The 14,457-nt window shown below is 41.3% G+C and overlaps 1 protein-coding gene and 1 long non-coding RNA gene across 3 annotated transcripts in view; one reads left to right on the forward strand and one right to left on the reverse strand.

The window, feature by feature from the left end:
• VPS13C (vacuolar protein sorting 13 homolog C) overlaps positions 1-14,457 on the forward strand; it is a 154,097-nt gene that overhangs the window by 78,483 nt on the left and 61,157 nt on the right. For both annotated transcript variants that reach the window (XM_019533419.1, XM_019533418.1), the window contains exons 39-47: positions 764-823; positions 1,557-1,719; positions 2,683-2,799; positions 4,353-4,456; positions 5,353-5,520; positions 6,291-6,595; positions 10,588-10,732; positions 11,984-12,140; positions 13,917-14,047. In XM_019533419.1, the coding sequence (XP_019388964.1) occupies positions 764-823; positions 1,557-1,719; positions 2,683-2,799; positions 4,353-4,456; positions 5,353-5,520; positions 6,291-6,595; positions 10,588-10,732; positions 11,984-12,140; positions 13,917-14,047 (1,350 nt within the window). The remainder of the gene's footprint in view (positions 1-763; positions 824-1,556; positions 1,720-2,682; positions 2,800-4,352; positions 4,457-5,352; positions 5,521-6,290; positions 6,596-10,587; positions 10,733-11,983; positions 12,141-13,916; positions 14,048-14,457) is intronic.
• LOC109308937 overlaps positions 576-14,457 on the reverse strand; it is a 19,925-nt gene continuing 6,043 nt past the window's right edge. Inside the window, exons 2-3 of the long non-coding RNA XR_002100743.1 lie at positions 1,875-1,879; positions 576-588 (exon numbers count right to left, since the gene is read on the reverse strand). This is a non-coding gene — a long non-coding RNA (uncharacterized LOC109308937). The remainder of the gene's footprint in view (positions 589-1,874; positions 1,880-14,457) is intronic.

Raw genomic sequence — 14,457 nt, forward strand, 5'->3', positions numbered from 1 at the left:
TAAAGTTTATGCTTTGATCTTACAAATGTTTAACAATCATTCAGTTTTAACCATAAACAGAAATATTTGCAGGATTAAGGGCTAAATCACAAAATCCTGTGCTGGGTACTTTTTGATGATATTCCTTATTCCAATCCTGCTTATTAGTTTGTAGTACACACTGACCAGAAGGTCAGTCGAAGTCATAGAAACCAGTCCATTTTCAAAATGATTGAATGTGTCCTTTTTGTTGGGAACAAAGATCTTCAGTCTTCTCAAGTAAAAATATTTTGGATGGAACATTTTTATCCCAAAGGAGTGGTAGTAGTTGTAGCACAGGCTCAGCCTCACCAACAGATTGTAGAGAATAGACTAAGGTAACCTTTTAGAAAGGATAGACGGACAATGTAAACTTTACAAAAAGGGAAGTTCAAATATCCTTTGGGGAGGTACTAGGTATTATTAAGCAGCATGGGTATATGAAATGCTATCTCACTTAGTTGCCCAAGTGCAGGGGTCACACAACTTCATCAGTGTTTATTCATTGAATTCAATGGATAGAACCCATTTATCTGTTGCACTAAAACATATTCTTTAGAAAGACACAGTCTTCAAAATTCAGACTTCAAGTAATGGAGGATTTACTTTCATAATAATATTATAATGTTTGCTTATGCTTGTGCTTGTTATCTTGCATCTTAATTCCAGTTTTTAATTTTACTTCATCTGCTTAAGAACATGAATTTGTGTGCCTCAGTCTTGATTATCTCTATTTTTTCAATAGGCTGATGCAGATGGACCAGACTTTAACACAACTTACAAAAATACCAAGCAAGCAATAAATGTAAGTATAAGAAATAATTCCCAAATTTGTAAAGTCTTTAATACTCTGATATAACGTTTTGATATGGGATGGAACACCAAATTACTGAGCTAACTGGAACTGATATCTGCAATTGTGAAAACCATTCTGTTCCCAAAATGTGACTCAAGTGAAAATTGTTAAGTACCTTGTTAACATCCCTTGTTTATAGCTGTTTTCACTGCCCTCTTTTAGCATGTTTTTGAAGCAAGCAAGGCTTTTCCTTGTTAGAAAACAGGGACTGGTGTAAGGTTGCCTATTATAAAGGTATAGTTGCTGAAGCAATTTATTGCTTCACACCCAACTTGCCATATGGCAGTTATTGGGTTATATAGGGGATACCTCAGTGATAGTAAAGACAGAGGGACAGTGGCTGTCAATAGAATTAGCAGTTGCTTCAGCATAGGGAAAGCTGTGTGGGCTTAGATTTGGTGTTTCTGATATTCACTGACACTTCATCTTTTGACTGAGCTTGTCTCTCCCTCACTGTTCTGACAGTGATTGGTAAGGCAAGTAGGATGGTAATATTTTGGTCCCTTTCTTTTGTATGCATTTACCATACCATTCTATATCCAGAAATGCGCCTTACATACAGGAAGTAATTTTCTCTTAATTTCAGTGAAGATAATTTTGAAATAACTCTTTGAATGTAAAATGGACCAATGTCATAAATTGTAAGAGGGCATATTTTTTTTCCTTTGTTCCCATGTTTAAGGTGTCCTTCTCATGTCTGGATCTGTTACTCCACACAGAAGCCTTGCTTTCTATTTTAAACTTTTTCACATACAGTGTTCCATCAAGTGGCCTTCCCAGCATTGATAAAGCATCTGTTCAAAGACCTCAAATAGGTGATCAAAAAACCAATATTCTCAAACCAGGTACAGTGACTATAGCAATTCCTCATCTGTTACTGGTAGCTTAATAACACTAGATTTTGGTTAATCACTGCTGTTATTAAGCAACAGTGTTGTACTCTTGTTAGCAAAGCAGAACTCCTGGGCTGGCTACATGGTGGGGGGGGAAAAAAAAACACCCCACCTAAATAACAATATTATATTTTAAGTGTAGAAAGGTCACATTCTCAGTAATTACTGTTTTAAAGATGGCTATTTTTAATTATTTGTTAAATACTTTATAATTTTGTAGCTACTTGCATTGAGTAATTTTTCTAGAAGAAATATCTTCATTTTGCAGTTTCCCTATGTTGTCTTTCATCAAAACTCTAAACCTTACCTTGCTTTATTAGACCTAAGGTAATTCATTAATGAAGTTCTATATCATCCTTTGCACTTGGATATCCTCTCCATTAGCCAGATAGATAACTTCTTAACCAATTGACGATTCACATGATTAACATGAGTTTCTCTGCAACTTCCTTTCTTAGAAATACGCAAAGCAGTATTTTGATAAAGTGTAAGTAGGTGTTTTCCTAGTAAGTTATGGGAAAATGTTCTCAACTGCGCTTTGAGACATTCTTTCTACTTTTCATATCTCGGGGACTTAGACCTTGTGAAAATTTTTAAAGGGCAAAGTTGTTAATTTTTGTAACTTATCAGTGTTGCAGAGAGAATACATAATTATTGTGATGTTCCAGCTGTTGCACCAAACCTTGTCACAGATTATCTTGGCCTAATACTGCACTTTTCATAAGTGCCTGCCTCAATATTGTTTCCCACTAGCATGACTGTATAGAATGCTTGCATCTATTAAAAAAGCTAAATGTCACTTCGTTCAAAGGTTTCACTAGATAACTTTTGAGCAGTGCATACATACGAAACACCTGTTATGCTGCTGTGATGCCTGTGGTCTCTGATTATGGTTTTGTGTGTTTTGCTATTCAGTATCTAGTAGTTCATCCCATGATGATGCATATGACTTGAAACTCACTGCAAAGTTGAATGCATTCAGTGTTTTTGTCTGTGATCAGAACTGTAACATTGCAGATATTAGAATAAAAGGTAAGTTATGAACTTAGTGCTACAAATAGTTGAATATAGAGATATACATTTATTTTTGTTTCTATTCCTCATTAGTTCTGAAGAGCTAAAGTAACAGCTATAATGCACAATGAAAGTTGCTATATAGGAATGTTTCAATATCTGTTAACTTCCATCATAGGACACAGCAGAACTAGACATAAATGAAATGCTTAAGGCAGCCAAGTTGCATGTAAGGAAGGAAACCACTTAAGTAAAGATGCACAAGATTTTCATCTATTTAAGCAAATCAAAAACCAAAACCAAATAATCTAGTCACTCACTTATTAGAAGTAGGTCAGACTTAAGCCTTTTTAAATACTGAGATACTTCTGTCATCTGACTAGTACAGTGGTGTTCAACCTTTTGGCTCTTGGGTCAAATGTGTGGAGCAGGGTCAGTCAGTAGGCAAAATCAGATTCCATGTCCCAGGATCAGGCCTGCAGGCCTGGATCCAAACTGGGCTGTCCCCAGCCAGCCCCATGTGCTGCAATCAGTGTCCTGGGACCCCACGCTCGCCGCCCCCCCCCCCCCGCCCCCCCCCCCCCCCCCCGGCTCTGTGTGTTGCAGTTGGGCCTCATACTTCCCCAAGTGCTGGTTCTGACATGTAGGACTACAGCTGTGCATACTTACAGACCTGTGGGGAGCTCCACAGACTGGATGACAAGCCAGGGATGACAACCCAGGTGTTAGCACCTTTTGGATCAGTATACTTCTGCAGAGTTAGTTTTACATTTTAATGCTTAAATGATCAGGCAAGAGGCTCGGAGTAAATTAAGAAGCATTTTTCCTCTGTTTAAAACTCAGTAAGAAATGCACTTGCATATTAAGAGTTTCTAGTAGGCCTGTGCAAAGTGGCTAGTATTTACTTCGGATTTAGATTTGGCCAATTCTGGGGGGACAGTGATTCAGTTTGGCGATTTCAAATCACTGTCTTTTTTTTTTTTTTGGCTGAATCTGATTTGGAGATTTGACCACCGCCGAATCATCCAAATCTCTGAATCGGGCCCATCCCCTGCCCCCTCTTATTGGCAGGGGAGCAGGCAGGGGATGGGGCCTGGCAGGGATCCCCCCATGGTCCCCTCCCTCCTCTGCTCTCTACTTACCAGCGTGGAGTCTGGATCCAGCTCCCTGATGCAGTGAGTGGGGAGTGCCTGAATTGCCAAAGCTCTCCGAATCTTTTCTGAATTAATTCGGAGAGCTCTGAATTGATTCAGGCCTTTTTAATTGGTCTCCTGATTTGATTCCGAGATTCAGCCACCGAATTGGGCTGAATTTCCTCTGAATCTAATTATAGATTCATAGTTTTTAGGGTTGGAAGGGACCTGAGTAGATTATCTAGTCTGACCCCCTGCCATGGCAGGAAAGAGTACTGTTAGAATTAGTAGTAGTATAGAATTAGTACCCAAAGCTTTGCACATCCCTAGTTTCTAATATAAAAGGATTTCAAAAAGCACTTCAGTATGTTTCTTGCAACATAGTAACAACCTGTTGTTACTCTGAATTAACTTTGAGCTTTTTCTCCTTTCCCCTAGGAATGGATGCATCAGTTTCTGTAAAAACTAAAAAAATAAAGGTTTTTTCCAGACTTGAGGACATCATCATTACAAATGTTGATCCAAGTACCATTCATAAAAAGGTGACTTCTACAATGTAAATAGTGAAACAAAACTAGTTTTAATACAACTACAGAGAACCGTCACTTTAATGCAGTGGTGCTCAACCTTTTTGGCTGTGTGAGCCAGAAGTGGCAAAGTGCCCATCTTCAGGCCAGATTTGGGTTCTGGGGGCCTGCTACTGCCACTTCCCAACTCTGTGTGCCACCCACCTCTGGCATACTGGGATTGGATCTTAAGGAGCTATGCACTGCCCCCACCCAGCTGTGTGTACTGGAATCAGTTGCCAGATCCAGCATGCAAGGCCTGGGCTCTCCGTGGTTCTAGAGATTTGGTAGTAGGAGTGTCGTGCAACCATTCCCCTTGCAGCCAAATTTCTGGATGAGTGGGGAGCCCTATGGTCTGGATGATGTGGAGCCTGTGGACTGGGGGTTGAGTCAGGCTTAATGCATTTGATTATGGTTTATGGAAGACAAATGTACAGTAAAGTCTCTCTGTTATCCGGTATGTCCAGGGTAAGGGGATTGCCAGTTACGTAAAAATTCCAGTTATCTAAAAACCTCCAGTAGAGGTTTTCAGATGACCTGAGGGTCTGGGGGTGGTGCCTGCACATGGAGCTGGGGAGGGAGGTGTGTGGTGGCAGCTGCCCATAGAGTGGCAGCAGCACAAGGTGGTGGGTGGTGGCAATTGCCGTGGCATGTAAACAGTTCTCTGCAGCCGGCTGGAAATTCCAGATAATTGCCAGGTAGCGGAGATTTTACTGTAATACTTTAAATAGTGATTCTGATATAAATGTGATGCTTTAAATGCAATAGAACTTGAAAAAATACTCTAGGATTACTAGTTTACTGTTGCAAGTTATTTCAGAGGAATGCTAAGTTTATAGAAGTAATACAGTAGGTTAATCTAATTCTTTCAGGTTGTCTCCATAATGGGAGATGAGGTGTTTCGGCTCAAAATGTTCCTTTATCCTGATGCTACTGCAGGAGAAGCATATACTGATATGTCTAAGGTAGATGGCAAAGTATCTCTGAAAGTCGGCTGCATTCAGATAGTATATCTCCACAAATTCTTCATGTCACTTTTGGTAAGACTTGAGCTTTTATTTCTTTTCATCAGCATTTACTATAACTTGGTATATGTTTGTTTTCAGTTTCTGTTAATTACTTGTAATTATTCCATAGTGATAGAAATATCCAACAGAAATTTATCACCAGGAAGTGATGGCATTTAAGCTGTAACTGCTCAGTGATAGAATAACAAAGAGGGAAAGGCTTGAGAGAAACTGCAAGTAACACCACATGACTTGCAGTTTAGCAAATAATTTGACCTTGAAATTTGTCACACACAGTTTGTGTTGATATCTAGTCAGCAAAAAAAAAAAAATAATTACTTGTAATTTGTGAATATAAACAACATATTCTGCTCTAGTTGAATGTTTCCATTACTGTTGAAATGGAGTATAGGAAAGCTAAAATTGTATTAGGCCATTGTCTTGTGAAACTAGGTACGTTTTTAAGAACTTTGACTGTATGCTGTATTGATTATATTTTGGCCTACACATCATAGACTAAAAACTAATCTACTTAATAATTTAAGCTGTAATGAACTCATTAGGAAGTGAAGATTTCTTCTAATGCTTTCTGTACAGTTTCTTCCTTAGTTTAGAGTTGTGGGTTTTTGGTTGGTTTATTTTGTTTTGGTTCATTTATTTTACTTCCTATTCTGCCCAGAGTAAGTACCTGTTTTTTTGCTGTTTTATGGATTAAAGTATGCTGCAGTTTTCTTACTAAACTGTGTTGTTAGTTTCTGAAGTGCCATTTTTTTGTTGTATAAGACATTGTCGTCTCCCAACAGAATTTCCTAAACAATTTCCAAGCAGCAAAGGAAGCCCTAAGTACTGCCACTGTCCAGGCTGCTGAAAAAGCTGCCTCTAGCATGAAAGATTTTGCCAAGAAGAGTTTCCGTCTTTCAATGGACATCAACTTGAAAGCTCCAGTTATCGTAGTCCCTGAGTCCTCAGTGTCCCGTAACGCTTTGCTAGCTGATCTTGGCTTAATCAGAGTTCAGAATGAATTTAAATTGGTCTCCATGGATAATTCTTCTCTTCCTCCAGTCATTGACAACATGGATGTGCAGCTAACTCATCTGAAACTATCAAGGTATAAATTATTGAGTTTCCATTTATATTTGGGGTTGATGTTAATACTGGAAAACTTTTTAAGTTCAGAAGTTAGCAAGCTGTTCAATGTGCAACAGGAAAAGGCTTTTACCTTGCAAAATGCAATTTCTAAGTAGTTATTATATGGACAGGGTAGGTCCTAGTCAACAAAAGGCAGAGTTCAGCCTGCTTTCTAGGGTAATACAAGTCTGGAATTTCTAGGTTTCCTGAGAGGAGTAAATTTATAGAAAAAATTGTAGTCTGTATGGGTGTGTCCACACATGCAAGCATGTGCACTTGTAGCAGCTCAGGTAGAAGCGGTACAAATTTGAGCTGGGACTTTTTGCCTTTAGCACATGTGCCTGGACACGCTCTTTGGTGTGGGGCAAATTGTGCTACTTGGGGCAAAATAATCCTGCCTGGCTCCTCCTGGATCTGCAGCCAGGGGGAGCTAGAGCTTAGGGCTAGCACTTGTGCTGGCCTCAGCAGTATAAAAACTTGCCCAGGCAAGTAGCTCAGGGCACCTTCTGGGGATGTGGTGCACTAGCCCTTGTACCATCTGGACAGGTAAAGTAGCCCTGAGTTCCCTGCACCCTCTACCCACTGCAGCAGTTTGGCAGTGGGGGATGCTGCCTGGCTGTGACCTGCTGCCACTGGTGACAGCATGTGGCCCCAAGGCTGTGCGCCTGCCAGACTTGGATGGTGACTGCACAGCCAGTAGAGGCACCTGCCCCTCTGGGCCAGCTGCCAGTGGACTGTGGCTGCACAGTTGCCTTTGTGCTGCACTGCTGCCATGTGTGCCCCTGCCCAGCCATCTGAGCAGCTATCACCCATAAGATGTATGGGTAGTGTATGGGTAGCATGTAATGGCCTGCTTTGAACTGTCAAATCGCATTTTCCTGGCCCCAAGTGGCTGGGAAGTCGGGCACCTCCAGCTGGGTCCCAGGTGCCAGCCCTGAGCAGGCTCCTCTTCCTGGCTCCTGTTACTTGTCTCATTAGTGGGAATTCTGGTGTTGCCTATTTAAAACCTGCAAAATCTCTGAAAAAAAAAAATCCCAAATTCACTCTTTAAAGTAGCCCCCAAATCCATGTTCCTCCACAGTTTAAAGCAAAAGACAGATAGATGGTTCAGTTTTATTGATGTTTTACATCAGTGTTTTATTGATATATTTACATGTGTAAAGCATCTTGGAAGCCTACCAGTGCTTCTATCATAATAAAATAATTTCTAATTATCTATACAGTTTTGGCATTGACTTCAGGCTTCTCTGTGATTTAGAAAAATCAGAGCTGCCCCTACCCCCTTAGCTCACCAGGATGTGCAGTGTTGAGCAGCACTGATTTATGCCACTGCACTGCTCCTGCCCTTGCCCCTTGCTCTCAACCCACAACTTACCCTCTGCCCCATTTCCCTCACTCCTGCCCCACAGGACCAGGAATGTAGGTGAAGGGGTTTTGGGGGTGTGGGGAGTGTGGGTGTGGAGGGGACTATGAGGTGGGGCTGCTCAGGAGGGGTGGGTCTACATGCCCCCCACTGGGTTTGAAGCGAATGGGACCGGGGGTCTGTGCCAGGTAAGTAGGGGGTGCAGGGAAGCTGGAGGAGAGGGTGTGCAGACTACTGAAGGTACGGGGGACCATGGAGGATAGCTCGGGAGGAGTGAGTCCGTCGGCTGCCCCCTTGCGTGACTCCAGCTCCAGCTTCCCTGCTTGGCCTGCAGCTGGATGTAGCCCCGTTCCTGCTTGGCTCCAGCCCCCTTGCTCGGCTTGTGACCACGTGCAGCCCCCTGCTTGCCTCTCTGCTCAGCTCCAGCCCCCCTGCATGCCTCCCACCTAGCTGGAGCCTCCTCACACTTCCCTGCTCAGCTGCAACCCCCCCGCCCTGCAGCTTATCAGCAACAGTAGCCGCATACTTGGTGTTGTGGCACAGCCCCCCTGCACAGCAGCGGGTAGTGCGGCTAAGTATCCACACTGTCACCCAGGTCTGCGTGCTGCTTGTGGGGTCTGCTGGCCACACTGGCCTGGGTCCTGCACGCACAGAAGTGGCCTGGCCAGACAGCGCAGTGCACATGCATGCAGGATCCGGGCCAGTGAGCAGTGCGCAGCCCTGGGTGAGAGGCTGGGGCTGCCTGTAAGCACATGGCCCTGTGCGGTACCATGCTGAGCTGGGCCGCAGCAGCACGCTGTGGCAGAGGCTGTGCAGATATCTGGTGATGGACTAAGCCATGCTACACCCCCCACCATGCGGCTGCTGTTGCTGGTAAGCTGCAAGGGAGGTGAGCAGGGGGCTGCACCCAGTCTTGGGCTGAGCTGGGTGGCTGGAGCCAGGTGCAGGCTGAGCAGAGGGTTGCAGCTGATCAGGGAGGTGAGTGGGGGGCTGGATCCATGTGGGGGGACAACCAGTAGACCCACCCCTCCTTAGCTGCTCCTCCATGGTCTCCTGCACTCTCAGTAGTCCCCATTGCTTCTCCAGCTTCCCTTACCTGGTATGGAGCCCAGGTCCCAGTTGCTGCAGGCAGCGTGCTTCAGCACTGGGGAAAGGGCCAAACCACGGAGACGCTCTGGCTGGCTACCAGAACTTCTCTGTGGAGAACCAAGTGTCCAGTTGTCTCAGGGCATGGTGTGGGACTGTGCCCTGCCCTTTTTTTCTGCTGTGATTTTTTGACCCCTATATCCAGGGGTCTGATTTTTGCCCACGTATTGCAAATTTGCAGTGTGGGGAACGTTTTCTCGTTCCTGCGCATGACTTGCAGCATCTGAAGGGGCTTTGAGATGCTGCAAAACACATGTACGTGCTTGTGTGGATGTGCCCTATGTGGGTAAGAAATTTATGAAAAGTTTTTGGAGTTCTTGCACATTGTGGCAAAAAATTGTGTTAATGTAAGGTTAACTTGTAATCTTATAAGCATAATCACTATTTGCTCAACAAAGTAATGTACCACAGCCACATTTATGTATTTTATGTCTGTAAAATTCAAAGAAATATGCTGCTTCATACTAGAATTCTTTGTAGTAGGAATGCTGGAGACTACTGTTCTATGATCAGGGATGAAAGGGACTTCCAGAGGTCATCTAGGCCAGTGCCCTACTCGGAGGCAGGATCATCCTTCTCCAAACCACTCCATAAAAGCCATAATCTAAACGCTACATAAGATTACCATTGGCAGCCTGTATATAGCCTTCTTTTCCACAGTAATATAGCCCAGTGTTCCACAGAACCACAGCCCTCAGTTTCAAATCACTTACACTTCCTGAATTTTTAACTCCAAGGCTGCTTTCCTCGAGGATAATGGTCGGAGATTGAGAGGGTCACGCTGAAGAGCCTAAAGTTTTTCAAAATGCGCTTGTAAAGAAAATTTTCACAATCTTTGATTGCAGATGTTTCTTGCTCGCTACTGCCTATCAATGTAAAAAGATTTAAGTATTCCCCAGAAGGGTTGCTGCCTTCTCTGTCTGGGCAGCACCCAGGATGGGAGGGCCCTGATCCTTTGTGGGAACTCCAGGCCCCACCATTTATAGCAACTTTCTAAACACGTCACAGTCGAACTCACAGGCCCTATCTGTCTGCTCGCATGTCTAAACCAGCACTCTTCTCAAACCACAATCCAGTTCACTTGGCTGTTCCATGCATTCTGTATGTTGGCCTGACCACACGGCTTGCTGGCAGAAAGCAAACGTTTTTTGCACAGTATCTAATACTGCATGATTATGGAAATGTTTTATTAATAGTAACCATTGTATCCTTCTACTAACAACATTAAAATAAAACTGCTTAAAATATTGAAGCAGATTTAAGAAAGCCAAGAAGTTGTACTCCCTCAAAATAAGGAGAAGGATGCTCTAAGGTATCTTAATCTGCTAATAATAAATTCCTATACAGATATCTAGGTTCTCACCTGTTGCTTTTCCTCCTAATTCCTCAACTATTTGTGAAGAAGTGGAAACAGAAGTATATGCCAGATTGTGTAGATGTTCTAATTTTCCCTATTCTTATAGGAGTATTACATTGACTGGTTCTCAACCAGATATTGAAATTTTGCAGCCAGTTAATCTGGTTTTATCAGTCCAGAGAAATTTAGCAGCAACTTGGTATCATCAAATTCCAGCAATTGGAATCAAAGGAGACCTAAAACCTATGGAGGTAACGCTGTATCAATTTTATAAAATATATATGTATTTTTCAAGTTGTGGTTATATGTATGGATTAGTCAACAGATTCAGTCAGACCGACCGTTTAAATTCTCAATGCTTAAAAGAAGCGTGTGTGCATGTGTGCGTGCTTTGGGTACATAGCAGCATGTACACTTTGAATTTTGATTTTTGTTTCCAGATATGATTACCTTTGTGCTAGGTTGTAGCTGTGTAGCAGGATGTATAATGCTTACTGATTTTTTTTTTTTTTTTTCAAATTATTTATTGGGTGGGGGGGCGTGCACAAGTGTGATGAAATTTAATCTTGGAGCAATTGCTACAGGCTGTCCAGATTGTTCTGTTCTTTTGTTTTTTGTGGGGGGTTTTTTTTGGTTTTGTTTCTTGGGGTTCTTTTTGGATCCCCCTTGAAAAAATATGCTTGCATGAATTTATTTACTGCAGTTGCGTACAAAATATTACTGATGTGGTCATGTTGCTCAATTATGTATATTGCTTAACAGCATGAAAGAAAACTATGCTGTCTTAAAAAATCCAGAAACTAGACCTTAGATTATAAAATTGGCTAGTTTGTCCATTTTGTAATAGGCAACTAATGGATGGATTTCAGTAGTGGAGGTCTTTGAGTTTTTACTGTAAACAAGAATTGTTGTGTATATATCTTATCCTCCTGCCCTGATCTTCACAGCGATAGTGCTGCTTTAAGGCCTCCCACAACATTTTCAGATAGGTAGGGGTCATGGCAGAGTAGGGATTACCTTTTCCCTAGACCTTGGCTAGCAGGGAGTAGAGCTTTGGTATAGAGGGCTATCTTATTTATCACTTTAGGATCTATCTTGTGTCAATACTGGATAGGTCTGCATTAGACAGCAAAGGAGTCTAATATAGTTAGTCATTTTGGAAAAGCTAAACAGGTTTCTAGAGCTCTTCTGGTGGTTCTATTAATGGCAACTTCCTTTACAACAGTTATAAGGTAGTAAACAATAAATCATAGTATATATGAATATTTTTATTTGTATTCCTTATTACTAAATACCAACTTAATAAAAAAAGGGAGTTTTATAGAATAATTCTTCTCAGCCTGATTTGTCTTTTTGAAGTCCTTTAACACAGGATCAGAACTATTGTTTGTATTTGCTAACATGAATGTTACTTAATGGAAAAAATACTAGTAATCCTCTCCTATTTTCGTAATGTTTACTGAATGCCTTTAACGACAATAGTGTATTTTGTCTATTCACAGATTGCACTCAGTGAAGATGACTTAACTGTCATCATGAAAATCTTGCTAGAGAATCTTGGAGAAGCTGCTTCTCAGTCAGGTGCTACACAACAGACACAACAAGAGGCTCAGAAAACTAAAAGGGAAGAAGTTCAGTGTGCTTCTGGCTTTCATGAAGGTAGAGTTGAGTAGATAAGCTGTTCAGATTTCAGGAAAGATGATCTGGTCTTCAGTTGATATTTTTATTTTGGAGAAATAATGTTGATAAATTAACAGCTCCCTAATAGCTACTGGTATTTGCTCTTGGTTTGTTCTTAATTCACAGCATGATTTATGGGGACTTTGCACATCACAACAAAATCTGTAGTTAATAGTCTAGCTTCTCTTCAACAAATTGGAAGAAAAGTGGAGAGTATTTAACTGAAAGCCTTAAAACATTGTTTCAGTGGTAGATAGTTAAGTGTCAAGTCAATATCATAAACTTGATTCCATGGGTGTAATTTGCTGAACTAATGAAAGGCTGCATACAATCTGATAAATAAAATAAAAAACCCCACTTGTTAATTAAGTTCATGATTTGAACCTGTTTTTAAGAAGTATGAGTTGCATGACTTAAAAGGAGGTGGGGAAATCCTGCCCATTTCTTACCATCTCTACAAGGAGCAGCTTAACTTTTAAATATTACTATTTCCCCCTCCCCACCATTGGTTCATTAATAAGCCTAATATCCATGGACAGGATCCAGATCCTGTCACTAGCGCATTTTATGATGAAAGGGCAGTCTTCATTAGGTGTTTATAATGAGACTGGTTCTTCCAAGCTTATATGAGTGGAAAGGGGGAGTTCCATAGGCTCCAAGGCTGCAGGTTGATGCAGCACAGCATAAATTGAGATGTGGTGAGGTTGCGTGAGGGCTGTGTAATCAGCTCACTTTTAAATAGCAAACTGATAGGTACACCGTGATTGTTTAGCTATATACATTTAAAATGCCTGTACACCTGTGTTGCAGCACCTGTCAGAGCAAATTCAACTAAAAGAGTCTGCTGGAGAGTGGTAATTACTGTGCTCCAGTGTCATGTGTATCAGTGTTCCTGCACTAAAAATGGTGGTGGGGGGTGCTTTTAAGCTTATCAAATGAGCTTCAGGTAAAAGCACACCCACTGCCATTTTTCAGTGGGGGGTGCTGATACATGTTGACACTGTGGGCATTTTAGTTAGTGGCTCTCGGAGCGGCTATAATTAGACCCTCCCCTCCTCCTTGCCTTCGGAGCACGTGTATAAATGCCCTTAAATTTTAAGCTTGACATGAATTACCTGTCTGAGAATAACTAAAGGTTTCTGTGATAAGGAAACGACTCTTACTAATGGATTGGAAAAGCAGTTTGCCCATGTTAATTTTTGTGGACCCTAGCATATGCAGTATTCCTAAAATCATATTTTTTTTATATGGGTTGGTAATAAAAAGGTATTAAATAATTGTTCCATTGATTGTGGATGGAAGATTCATATGTTGGATAAAGTGTTTATATATTTGTTACTCCTGGTGGATCTTACAAAAGACTTTGGGTCCACAATCTAATAGCGCTGACAATATTAAAAAAATGCTTTTTATTTTGCATCAGTTGCTAAGTTCTAATTTTTGTACACCTAGAAGGAGGAACAGACATGTGAATTACATCAGTGGTTCTATCTCAATACTTGTAATAAAAAAACCCCTTTCTTCTTAAATGAAATCTTTACCTAAAGATAATGAAGAGAAAACATTATATACTAATAAAATATTCTGTGATTTCTTAAATAAAATGCAGAACTATTTAAGTTGTTTGGATACTTTTTCTCACCTTGAAATTACCCTGTCTGTTCCTTGGAGCATTTCCTAATAGGTTTATTATAACATCAAGAAGAGCTATTGCATTTTGCATTTTATAACATTTACTACTTTGCTGCTTTGCAGGTCCATTTCCCGTTCCAGGACAAAAAAATGTCTCTACATCAGAATCTGCTGCAGAATGTTATCCAGCTCTTAAGTTTGACTTCAACTTTGAGTCGCTTTCAATAATACTCTACAACAGCGACACAAGTCAGGTTTGTGTTGAAGTCCTGTAATATCTGAAGAAGAGGGAAACTAGGATAGAGGAACAAAACAGTTTTCCAATCATGCTAATTGCGGTCGTTTAGACAAAGCAATGCATACAATTGTTGGCCGACCAGTTGCTATAGCTTTTTATTTTTTAGTAATACACTGATTTGTAGACCAAGGCAATAGGTTTTTACAACCTGAATCAACTTAACTATTGCATATTAAAGGTACCAGTCGGGCCCCATGTGGCACTGTGCTTCATGCAAACATGAGGACATTTCTGTCCAGTACGCAGGCTTCAGTTGCTGTACCAGCCTGGTGCTTCTTCTTTGCCTGCAGAATATTCAGTGTGTTTTTGAATGCCACGTAGCTTGCTGTGTATAGATTTCATAGACATTAGGGCTGGAAGGGACCT

Source organism: Crocodylus porosus, unplaced genomic scaffold, assembly GCF_001723895.1.
Source record: "Crocodylus porosus isolate Cpor-Errol unplaced genomic scaffold, CroPor_comp1, whole genome shotgun sequence".
Classification (NCBI taxonomy): Eukaryota; Metazoa; Chordata; order Crocodylia; family Crocodylidae; genus Crocodylus; species Crocodylus porosus.